The 12,687-nt window shown below is 31.3% G+C and overlaps 1 protein-coding gene and 2 pseudogenes across 1 annotated transcript; all 3 read right to left on the minus strand.

The window, feature by feature from the left end:
- Nucleotides 1–158: 158 nt before the first annotated feature.
- Nucleotides 159–802, minus strand: LOC120217715 (annotated as a pseudogene).
- A 7,077-nt stretch (nt 803–7,879) lies between these two features.
- On the minus strand, nt 7,880–8,570 carry LOC120217464 (late embryogenesis abundant protein At1g64065-like). The gene has a single exon (XM_039214552.1). It carries the CDS (start codon nt 8,507–8,509, stop codon nt 7,892–7,894), a length of 618 nt encoding a protein of 205 aa, XP_039070483.1. The 5' UTR covers nt 8,510–8,570; the 3' UTR covers nt 7,880–7,891.
- A 3,226-nt stretch (nt 8,571–11,796) lies between these two features.
- LOC120217440 lies at nt 11,797–12,607 on the minus strand (annotated as a pseudogene).
- Between the last annotated feature and the right edge of the window lie 80 nt (nt 12,608–12,687).

A 12,687-nucleotide genomic window follows, 5' to 3' on the forward strand; every position in this document is an offset into this window, starting at 1 on the left:
GATCGGAATTACATAGTGGTTCGAATGGTGGAGACAGTGTAACTTATGAACGTCGGGATTGATCGGAATTTAAAGAAACAGTGATTGTAACTTAAAATTCGACGATTTAAACAGAGTGCCACCAATAAGCATAAAGACGATTTAAACAGACCCAAATATTATAAAAGCAAGAAATTGACCTGGAAAACCTCCAAGTGAAACTTGGAAAAAGTTTCATTGATACAAGTCCGAGCAAAGGGAGTCCAATTCTGTTGCACAACAAGTATGGCGCTGAATACGCTCTCTGATTTCATGCGGTTGGTATACGTCTTAATTGGCTTCACACCAACCTTGGGCTCTTCAGGAAAGAAAACATAGATCTAATACACAAAAATTAAAACCATTAAAACTAATAAGGTTACTGATACAGGCAAATTTACGTAAAACTTCATAAACAAGAACAACTGATAAATTCAAACACTTATTGTGCCATATTACTATAAATTCTAAAAGCAAATGTTAAATGACTTGAAACTATTTGATAAATCTGAGTCGAATGCTGAGAAGTATTTGGGGATACCTGATCGGAGCTATCATTTCGCTTAGCTTTATTGATAATAAGATCATCCCTTTTCATGTATTCACCGAATTTGGAAATAAATTGTTCTAAGGACAAGTTAATCTCGAAATAGCCTGTCTTTCAACATCCGCATTACCGTCCTTCGGATTCGAAACAACCTCTTGATTTCATCATCTGAGAGAGCCATTTTTGTTCCCCACCACTAGTTGATTTATGTAGTCCAACAGCAACTAAATATTAATTATAAAACAATAGGCTTATGGGCTCGGCTCGGCTCAGCTCTTGTGAAGTTAAAAAAACCGAGCTGGTTAAGATGGACTTTTGCAATTTAGGGTCTAACATCTTATTAGTTTGCCCTTCTCTCTTGGGCTTAGTTTCGTTTCCTTTAATCCAATCTTTTTCCGGTCCTGTCTTTGTAATCATGTATATGTATGCGGATATATAAAAATTAAATATTAATTATTTATATAATGTAAAATTTAATAGTTTTATATGAAAATATAAATAGAGAGTTAAGATTCAAATAAAATTATCTATTTTTTTGAAAATTAAAGAAGAAAAATATTCATGTATAAAGTTTTGTTTTAAGTCGTTTATTTACATTCATCTAATTTTTATATTTTCATATAAAAATATTGAATTTTACATAATATAAATGAATTGTGTATAGGATTTGAATTAATTATTATTAATAAAAGAACCAACAACCAATTGGTCTAGTGGGATGAGGCACTAGGTCCCTTAAGTAAGATTAGGAGTTCGAATTGTGGCATTTGCGAATGGAGTAAACTGGGTTGGGAGGGTCGCCCTCGCCTCTGCAATACCCGAACTGGATTAGTCGGTTAATAGATCAGATACCAGTAATTAATTCAAAAATAAATAAAAAGAAATGTTTTTTAAATAAGGATATATTTTTATTAAAAAAATAGTTACTTAATTAATCTTATTAATTATTAATTATTATTTTATTATATTTTTATATTTTTCTTAATTAAATTTATATTTAGGAATGAGTAAAGAGATCAAGAAATTCAAAAACTAATATGAATCCTGGTGTTTAATTAATTTATTGTAACTATTCAATTATTTGTGAATATTCAAACGTTGATCGACTCAAAATTTTATCTCGGAGAGAAATTATTTTTAAATTTTAAGAGGAGACAAACTTATAAAATTTTAAAAATAAAATTAAACTTTTAATAAGAAATATATAAAAATTTAAAATATATAATAATTTTAAAATTTTAAAAATACGACTGACTCCGTTTCCTTCCCTCCCCGATCATCCTTGGACATAGATGAATTAGTTAGTAAGAATGGTTATATTAATTAGATAAAGTACGGCTTTATGAACAAGAATTAGATTCAATTGGTCATAAATTTTTTTTTTAAATTGAGAATAAAAGGAAAGTACTAAAAGAGTGATTATTGGAGAAAAACGTGGTTGAATTTCATTCGATTTTATTTGTCTCCACGTGGGGTTTTAGGGGATAAAAGCTGAGTTAAGTGACCTCACCCGCACCCTCTTTATTTTTTTCATCTTTCTATTCTTCCCAACTTTTTCAACAAAAAAAACTTAAGACAATATAGTAATAAACAGAGATTGAACTACCTAAGTTAATATTTGTTAAAAAATATTTTTAACTATTTGATATTAAATATTTACACTCTTAATATTTATAATTTTTAAATATATTATTTTTTTACCATTGAAATCTTTGGTTCATACAAATTTCTAAATATATTAAATAAAAAATAAATATGTATATATATATATATATTTTGTTGATTTTTTTTAAAAATTTTTCTGATTTTATTTTTAAATTTTTAAATCTATCACTACCGATCTACGTTCATTAATCGTGACTTAAAATTCATTTGTAAAATTGATGTCGACATATTGCGTAATTCTAGACAGAAGTGAAAATCTGAATTTAATATCCGACATTTTAATTCAATTATTCGATGCCGTTAAATATCATTATGTAGTAATAATTTTCTTTTAATCTTTTTAAAGATATTAGATGGTTTGCTAATAAATATGGTGAGTTTCTTCATTACATTTTCAATCAATGCCATTGTTGTTCATGGAGTTCTTACTTATCAATGAGATCAATTAAAATAACTAAAATACAATAAAATCATTGTTGATCAAAAAGAATTCTTTGAAGAAAATAGTAAAAAAAAACCTATGTATGAAGATACAAGGGAAACTAATGGCCACCGCCAGGGCTTGGAACAGACTGAAGAATCCGATCAATGCCGGCAAGGTGACGAACGAAAAGAGTCTCGTTATTGAGCGCCGGCAAGTGACCCTTCTTGCCAGAAGCTGAAGCCGCCGGCACCGTACCCTTGGGAAGGGCGTTGAGCACCAAGCTAGCCAACAATAGAGGAACATTTTCACTGCTTTCTCCTGCGTTTATTAGCAGCTTCCTACTTTCCATTTGTGGCATAAATGAAGAAGCAAATATCACCAAGAAAATAGGAACCAAAGAACTAAAACGAGCCATGAATATTTCGCGTTAAAACAATTGGAATCTGGGATTTGATGGTGAAGTTTGAAAAGAAAAGAAAAAAACTCAAGAGGAAAGTTGTAATGCAATGGTTTTGTGATGCCTTAAAAAAGGGTTTGGCGTACAAATATATAGGGAAGATGACGGCTGGAAAGCTGGGAGACAAGGAAGGTGCCAAAGTCGAGTTTAATACTATCTATTTTGGTTTTGTACAAATTCTTTAAAAATTTCTAATTACTGTTCATAATAAATACCTGAACCTTGTGATTAAGAGTGGGAAAGAAAAAGAAGAGTTAGGCATAGGGACGAACAGAGGCCACTGAGACTCGGTTGTATTCATAAAATTTTTAATTTTTATATAATTTGTTTTTTTATTAATAATCTAATTTTATATTTCTAAGATTTTATAATCTTGTACACTTAAATTTCTAATATAACTTTTTAAATTTGTAATTCCTTATATGAAATCATATGTCTATCCTTATAGGACTAAGGAGAGTGATAGCTGCCGGCCAATTTTTTGGGCAATTGCATTCACCAGCGCCAACCCTTAAATTTTGGTCCAAAAAGTTATAGATAGTACGCACACAAATCTGATATTATTTTGACTTAGTTAGGCTTTGGGTTTCGTGGAAGCAGCTCAATAAAACTAGTGTTGCACTGTTTGATTTCGACATTTGATGGAATGAATCTTCAATCTTTGAAATTCCCCTCAAGTTTTAACTATGAGACCGTGACAGCCACCGGCCCACCGCCAGATGGAAGCTAGTTTCTACTGGTTTAGCCGAGGTGTAAAACTGACTAGAATTTGAAGCTCTGATCGGCATACCAAGCTCTCAATTGTCAGAACTGTGAAGGAAAAGAATAAGATTTAAGACCAAACACCTGTGGTTGTTAAAGACAATGTAAAAATCCTTAAACAACGTGGTAAATTGTCCTTTTTTTTCCAATGGTCTCTTCACGCCCTGCATCATAAGGCGTTGTTCTTAGCTTCCTAAATCTTTGCTTGTTAGTGGGGGACTGATTTCACTGCTAAAGGTTGAGGTAAGGAAGCAAGGCTTGTAATGGAAATGCATCTAAAACTGGGAATGTTGTTTATGCAGACGCAAAGGCAAAAGAAAATCCCTAGCAAAAAGAGCCAAATTAGATAAGACTAAAGAACAATGATGAGGGTTTTAGAGCTTGAAATTCTCTTCCAACGTTGTTGGTTGTTTCGCACGTAATCCACAACCAGCTGCAGTTCCATTGCCGGGATTAGAAATTCATATGAATCCAATTCTCAACAAATCTTTTGGACATGAATTGTAAATCAACGGAATGAGTAAATCTTTGTTAATTTTAGTATATTTATTTTTCAAGTTTATTTGTAACACTCTAAATATGATTTAAATCCGGAGATGTCACAATCAAATCACTGAAGGGATCCAACAAAACCTTCACACTTTATAATTTAAAATAAATAATAAATAAAAATTGATAGATTCCAGAATAATTGAATTTAAAAAAAAGTTTAGAGATGTAGAGTTCCCCAATAAAACACTAACACTGAAAATACGTCAAATAATATACGAGTTTATAGGTCATATCATAAATATATAACGGTCTTACGAACAGTACATGTCCTAATAGAATGATATAGAATTATACTTAGATACGGATGCCATTAGAATTCCAAAAAAAAAAAAAAAATACTTTTTTAAAGTATATTTATATGAAAATTTTCAATTTTAAATAAAGGAATAGATAAATAATTAGTTTGTTCACCGACATAAATGAACCAAACATATATTTGTATAATTTCTTTTATTAAATAAATGAATATAAAATATTTATTCATACTTATTTATTTAACTTAACAACTAAATATAAATAAACAATATACAAATAGTTTACAACCCTATTCTTACTCTTGAAAACTTCATTTTGTGTATAATTTTGCAACTCAAAAATACCCTTTCCAACGAAAACCAAATCATTTTAGATCAATTCTTAAGTTTTGACCAAAGAAACATTTTTAACGCATGGTGGAGTAGCCCAATGAAATGAGTTCCCTTACATTCCACGCCAAGGAGAAGGAATTGTTAAATAAAAGGTTAATAATTAATTTAGGCATAAATCTACAATATAATTGTACTACTTTCCTGTTAAATTTTGACTTAGGACTATATGTGCAAGACATCTGTTTTCAACTCACAGTAATATTAGGTATAAGTCTTAGTTATTCAAATTGTATTTATACTATAGTTTTGGACTTAAAAATAATAATTTTTAAAAACATAAATCCAATTAATATATCTAGGTAATTATTATCTAAACTAATCATTACATAGAACAATCAGATTAACATATGTAAATTTTGACAAAACTCATATATGATAAAGATTAAAATTTAATTAAAATCTATACATAATAATGCTCCAACCTAAAATCTCAATAACCCATAAATAACCTGAAGAAACATGCTTTAAACAACCAAAACTCTTTCATATATAAAACTACCATAAATGTCAAGTGATTAATTATGCAGAGCTCTAATGAACCCCAATCATAGATGTTTTTAGAAATGGAGAGATTAATGCGTAGAGGAAAGGTATTTGACTTTTTTTACCTAAAAATTTCTCTATACATCCAATTCTAACCATTATTTTGTTTAAATAACAAATGGCAAGGGGATGAAATGCATTGTATCGTACATGGACTTAATTTTTTTTTTATTAATTTGGGTTAATATAAGCTATTATTTGTTCAAACTTTCAATTATTTAACATTGAACACTCATACTCTTAGCATATGTGGTGTTCGAACTCGAAACCTCAAGGAATAATAACAATTTTTTAACCACTGATGTTGTTTGATTTGTGCATGGACTTAAATAAATATCAAAACTTGCTTTAGAGACCATTTTTTGATTAATAATTAGTCTTTTTTACATTGATACATAAGATACTCATAAATTAAAAGATATTTAATGTTCAAATACATTCCATCCTATGTTCTCTTGTTTACTGACCGAGGTAAACACGGTCGACGAACCTTTTTTCCCTCACCGTTATTTTGCATTGTGTTTATAGGACCATTTTGTTTTATTTTCTCTTGAAAATTTTCAACATTGGAACCCATTCAAATTTTTAGTCAATTAAAGCAGTAATTTTTGAAGAGAAAATTGCATCAAAATTCAACAATAAAGATCAAAGAAGCAACGCATGTCAATGTACGCCATTTTCCCTCACCGTATATGACATGTACCCCTTAAGATGAATGAAAACAAATGGTCGACAGTGTTGACTTAAACAAATGGAGAAAAAGAAAAAAGAAGAAGAAGAGAAATATGGTCCTAAATTGACACTAAATGAAGGAAAGACAAAAGAAAACTCACAAAAATTCGAGTTAAATTAGTTAAAAACTGTCGGCAATTATAAAATGTTGTGATAATCTGAAAAAAAAGGGTTTTGCTTGGTTTAATGTGTACAAAAGATCCTTTAATCACATTCCCATATAATCTCTAATCACCATGACGTTTGTTGGAGTGGTAGTATTTAATTGGCCGACGAAATCATAAAGTGACTCCAATAGTTAATGGTAGTGTTGTTATCAATAGAAATAATGGCTTTAGTAGTCAAATTGTTAAATTTTTTTAACTAATGATAATGTATACACATTCTACGATTTAACTGTTTTAATTTAAGACCCCAAAAAATAATAATATTCCATTTAACTATTAAGTATTGAGACCAGTCAATGAGTTCAACAATGATTATTCCATAATAAAATTAGTTTGGATATCATATAAAAAAAGTAGCATATTTGTCCAATTTCCTATCGAGCAGGGAAAATATTATGAAACATAAGAGTTTTTTTCTTTAACCAAGGTACTTCAAAACTTTTTTTTTTATTAGTAAGGTGGCTAGAGCAAGTTTACATTTTGGTTTGTTAGGCCTCAAGTGAGGAGGCCCGTGGGAAGGCACTGTAAAACTTTAATTCCTACTATAAGCTTCTTTTAATCATTATTCTTAAAGTAATATGTTTTAATCTAATTGGATTTCATGTAATTGTTAGCATTTTCTCTTCCAGAAATGGTCACAATAATCCATCATAGTCTCAAACAACCTCAATTTCATTTTATTAAAAAGGAAATCATATAACCTCAAATTAAATTGGTGAAGATAAAAAAATCTAAATCAAAAGATATATAATTTGAATAAAAAATGTGAATCAAAATCAATAAAAACTATAAAAGGAACAAAAATGTATTTATAAATTTCAAATATATATATATATATATATGATTATGAAATATACATTTAAAATCTATATTTCAAAAATTTCAAATATCTAAAAATAAACATAAACAGAGTAAATTCCACCATAAATCACTCTATTATTTTTAAGTTTACAATTGGATCACTATATTTCTAAAAGTCACAATTAAGTCATTCAGTTAATCAATTATAACGATCAGATCGTTTAACACTTAAATTTCAAACGGATGTTAAATATTTTTTTGTCAACATTTCTAATCACTTTTTTACTTTGTCTCAGGAGAAAATATATTGAATCATTGTAGAGTTAAGGCTAAAGAAAATTTTATGCATATTCACCATGCACTAACAAAGAAAATAATATAATATCATAATATATATGTGATATATAAGAGACATCGTTTTAACATTAAATTATATTAGATCTTAAATTTAATCATCGACGATCCTTTTCTTTTCCATTAAAAAATTCATATGATAACATCTCTATTAAGGGGAAAAAAATTACAAAGCGAGCTGCTACAAAACAGTAAATAAAATCCAAAAAATGGAAATATTACTTACAACTCATAGTTATAGTTGCAGTTTTGGTCTGCAACAGTTGAATTTGACAAAAAGACAATAATATCGCATGAAGCTGTAGAAACAACGTGGATCTTAAACAGATTCAAGACATTAACCTTGCCTGAAACCTCTGCAAATGTGTTCAAAGGCAGTTCACCACCCCAGACATCACCCAAAAAATTCGAATCCGATATGAATCGATCCGCCATGACAGTCATCGTCAGAATCATCGTAGCCGTGTCATCTGCGGAAATCGTTCCGGCTGGAATTGCAGCTTCGCCTACTTTCTGGCCCCTGTAATTCAAATAAGCGGTCGAGTCAGCGTACTTGAACCCCACTTTGTTCGAGTTCTTGATCGAGAGATCCACGTCCAGGGTAGCGTTGAACAACACCTGGAACTTTGTCAAATCCAGGGAAAGCTTCAGGCCGGCTAAGGTGACTGAGTTGATCGTTGTGACGGGGTTTTTGGGCTTGAAAACCGTGAAAATTAAGATCACGATGAGGATTATAAAGAATAATAAAACACCCATCGTTGCAAAACAGATGTTTCTGCATTTATGGCGATGCTTGCGGTCAATGTTTACGGCTGCTGAACTGCTTGCATAGTATTCCATTGATTTTCAACTCTTTCTTCCTGGAAGAAAATTTTGCAGGTTTTTTGAATCTGAGAAAATAATAAAGCAAAGTTAAAAGTCTTGAAATTGAAAACGTAGCCCATGCTAGTAGTAAATGCATGCAGCTCGTTAAAATTTCTTTATTATTCCTTAAATAAGCTAAAGCTAAAAAATCGAGGGAACCATTAATATTTTTTTAAAATAAAATTACTTTAAAAAACTTTTTTTTCACTTAAAATTTAAAAAAAAACCACCGTTCATATAAAAACTGTATATTATACATAATTCTTTTAATTAATAGGATATAATCTAATTAATAAAGTTTTAGATATTTTACTAAAGAAACTAGATCCTAGAAAATGAAATCAAGCATTATTATATGTTAGGCAGTCCCTGTACGTGCCTCACGCATGTTGGGGGCTACTGTTATAATTGAAGTTAATTTAATTAAAACTTGGTAAACTACATGAACAGTCGCTTTTTTTTTTTTTTCTATCATCAGTTTTAAAAAATTATATTTTTTATCGATTACATTATCAATTTATATATTTTAATTATTAAATCGTTAATTATCACTATCTCAGTAGAGAGGTCAAATTAGAAACTAAACGATAGGAATTGAATCCCAGTTTTGTAGAAGGTCCTTTTGAGCTTCCCATCTGGAGTATAAAAGCATACTTGAGACATCCTATTTGAGGGGTTATATCAACGTGTCAAATTTTAATAAAAAATTATATTTTATAAATCTCGTTATGTCCAGTTACTTATGTAACGAATTTTTAATTCATTATAATAGATATCTTAAATCCCATGTTCCAAAATAATTTTGGCGTTCGGATTACTCTATCAAATTTGCCCCTATCACTCCCAGGTTAATATTATTTTCTGTTAATTTTATGAGATATTTTGCATTATCTGGTCTAGACTTTCTTGTTTTCTTTGGGGGAGGGAGTTGTTAACGTGAGGATCTTATCCGACTATTTATCCGCTGCTTCGCTTGTAGCTTTGTACATGTGAGCTCTGCTGGAGTTACTGACAGGCCCCATTGACCTGAGGAAACAACCTCCAGCTGTACGCTTGAAATACGGAATTGGGTTTTGTCCTAGCATTCAAGTTGAAGCTTGTTTTCTATGCATGCATCGTGCTATAAGTATGAAATTATTGGGTGAAGAGATGAAAATATAAGTTTTATTGAGTGGACTCGGTGATTAAAGACAGTGTTGTTTCAGCAGTTTTATTTGTAAGGTGCGTATGTATTCTTAATGACTAAGAAAAATTATCAACATATATTATCTTGTAATTAATTTGAATTGTTTTTTAATCCCTAGAGATATACAAGTCTTAATTACTTTAAGTCTCATCTCTTACGCATATCTTATTTTATCTTGTATATCACCTCTTCGTTTATTTCGATAAACTCTATTTTCTTGCTAAAACTGTCCATAGCATTATCTGACAATGGAGGGAAAGGTATTGAGAGTAGAAATTGCTCTGATATGCATCGCTGCCTTGGAAAGCCCATATGCATGTGACAAGACATTCGAGGTTAGTGTATTGCTATCATACTAAATCCATATTGTTTTACTTTCCCTACATATGTTTGTAGCTTTAAAAGTGTGGTTCCATTCATTGAGCCATTCACAAGTGGATCCCGCAACATTTATTTCCAAACGTTGAAAGATGGCACTACAGGCAAAGTAAGTTTGGAACAAAGTGCCGTTGCAGTCTGATATCGATGGCAGTATTGCAGGGAATGTCACTTTCAAAATACCTCTAAAACATTACACATGAATGGTGATGGATGTCTATTACGAAATATCACTTGATGCCTCAGATCTTATTGTTGTCTACTTACCTCAAAACTCAAAATACTGTTTAAATGCTAAAACTTATCCTTGAACTTTTATTTTAGGATAAAGTATATATATGGTCCCTCAACTATAGGGTATTACTTTGTTGAATCACTTGACTATTAAAAGTTATAAAATAGTTTTGACTATAGATCGATACTTTGTTGAGTTCTCTGACTATTAAAAGTTACAAAATGGTCTGTCGACTATTCATTTATTCCAAACTCGTCTTTTTTCATTAAAAAATTAGTTGTTGTCTGAGATAGACGTTAATCTGTTGATTGAAATATAATACAATCTGAACTCATAACCGTTTGAGTTGTATTTTATAGATCGACTCTTCGTTTACATTTTATCGTCAGGCTAGTGCTTAAAACATTATGCCATCACGACATTGCTTGAAAGCAACGACGGTGATAGTAGACATCATTAAAATATGATTTTATCATATCTTAATCAACATGTTAACATCAAACTTAGATGCCCATCAATTTTTTAATAGAAAATGATGAGATTAAAACATATGAATAATCAGGTGACCATTTTGTAACTTTTAATAGTTGAAAGATTAAAAAATAACATGCTATAATTGATAAATTATTTTATAAATTTTAATAATTGAATGACTAAAAAGACTTTAATATAAATAGTCAGGCGATAATTTTATAATTTTTAATAGTTGAAAGATTAAAAAATAACATACTATAATTGATCAATCATTTTATAAATTTTAATAATCCAATCACTAAACAAAGTAAAGTACTATATTCAGGTACCATGTGTTTTCTTTATCCTTTATGTTATTACAAGGGTATGTAGCACACTTCCTTCTGTAAATATTAACAACAATTCAAGAGAAAAAGAACATAAAGGACATGTTTATTGTGTTATGATATAAACCTAGCTACTAAGTATAGTAGAAACAGAAGAGAAAATAGAAGAATACTCTGCATTTCATTTCATGAATCTTACTTACATGATTGGAGGCTTGGTAGCTCATTTATATCAGCTGATTAACTATAACAGCTGGTTAACAACTTCCCTTAACTAACTAGTAACAACACTTAACAAATTCTTAACAACTTTAGTTACAACTAACTTTATACTAACATTCTATACACTAACATTCCCGATGCAGTTCACACTTTCAACTTTGCTCTCTGATGAACACTCTTCATGCTATTCACAACACTCTTCATGCTGTTCACATACACTAACATTCCCAATGTCATTATTCTTCACTTATTCGGACAATGTTTTTGTTGGAAGCAAGGCGGTTAAGCTACGAGCTCCCGAGTGTAATCTGAAGCCTCTATTGGGCAAGAAAACACCCTATTTTGTCTGGTTAAGGAGAACAAGGCTGTTAAACTCTTGACTCTCCCCATATATTTTCTACTATGGACACTTGGCTGTTAAGCTTCAAGTTCCAACTACCAATAACAAGCATTGTGCCGAGTAGGAGAAGTTTCGATGCTCAGTAGTTTGCAGACCAATCTGCAGCACTTCCTACTTTTTTCCATGCCAGTAGATTCCTTATTCGCCTCTACATCGACGCTGAAAGTTGCACCACAGACATGACCTGAACTGTCCACCCTCGGCACCGGCTTCAACTCGTTTAGAGGATGCTCGTAGCTCCTTAACCCTCCGGGGGATGTGAAAAAGCACCCTTTCGGGAATGGAGCAAAAGACTTCCTGCAAACTTTCTTGATGGTCTCCGTATCATCCGCAAGAACAAGATGGCCTTCAACGTCAGTTCCCCAGAAGAAAGGTACACTTCCATCGGCATCTGAAGCTATAAATGTGGCTTTTGAAAAGCTATAGTAGATAACGAAAGCAAACTTCCCTTGGATATCTCTTACAACCTGATCAGGAGGGTAAGGACCTCTGTCTCAGAGTATTCGGTAAGCTTCAATGACGATGATTCCCTCGTTTGCAGTCTTGTTCAAACCATATTGTTGCTTAAGAACAACAACATTCTCGATGTGGCCTTGAAACAAGCAGAAAATGTCATACACAACAACAAAGATTCTGGGGAGAAGTGGGTTTTTCTTTTCGAGAGAGTAGGCCATGAAACCCAAAGAACCAAGATTGACAGTGACAGAGCCAGGATGAATAGAGGTGAAATGGGCAGCCAAGAAGCCATTATTGAGTGCTGAATCTGCTCCAGAGTCTCCGGGAACATTAAGAGCATCGGGGCTCTTGGTAATCGATTTCTCAAAAACTGCTAACATTTCTGTTATTTTTCTTTGCAAAGAAAACTAAAGGCAGATTATAATTGTGACGGAAGTAGCAGCTTCAGGATCTTCGACGAATGATACCATGTTATGG

Source organism: Hibiscus syriacus, unplaced genomic scaffold (assembly GCF_006381635.1).
Source record: "Hibiscus syriacus cultivar Baekdansim isolate YM2019G1 unplaced genomic scaffold, ASM638163v2 tig00110187_pilon, whole genome shotgun sequence".
NCBI classification, from domain to species: Eukaryota; Viridiplantae; Streptophyta; class Magnoliopsida; order Malvales; family Malvaceae; genus Hibiscus; species Hibiscus syriacus.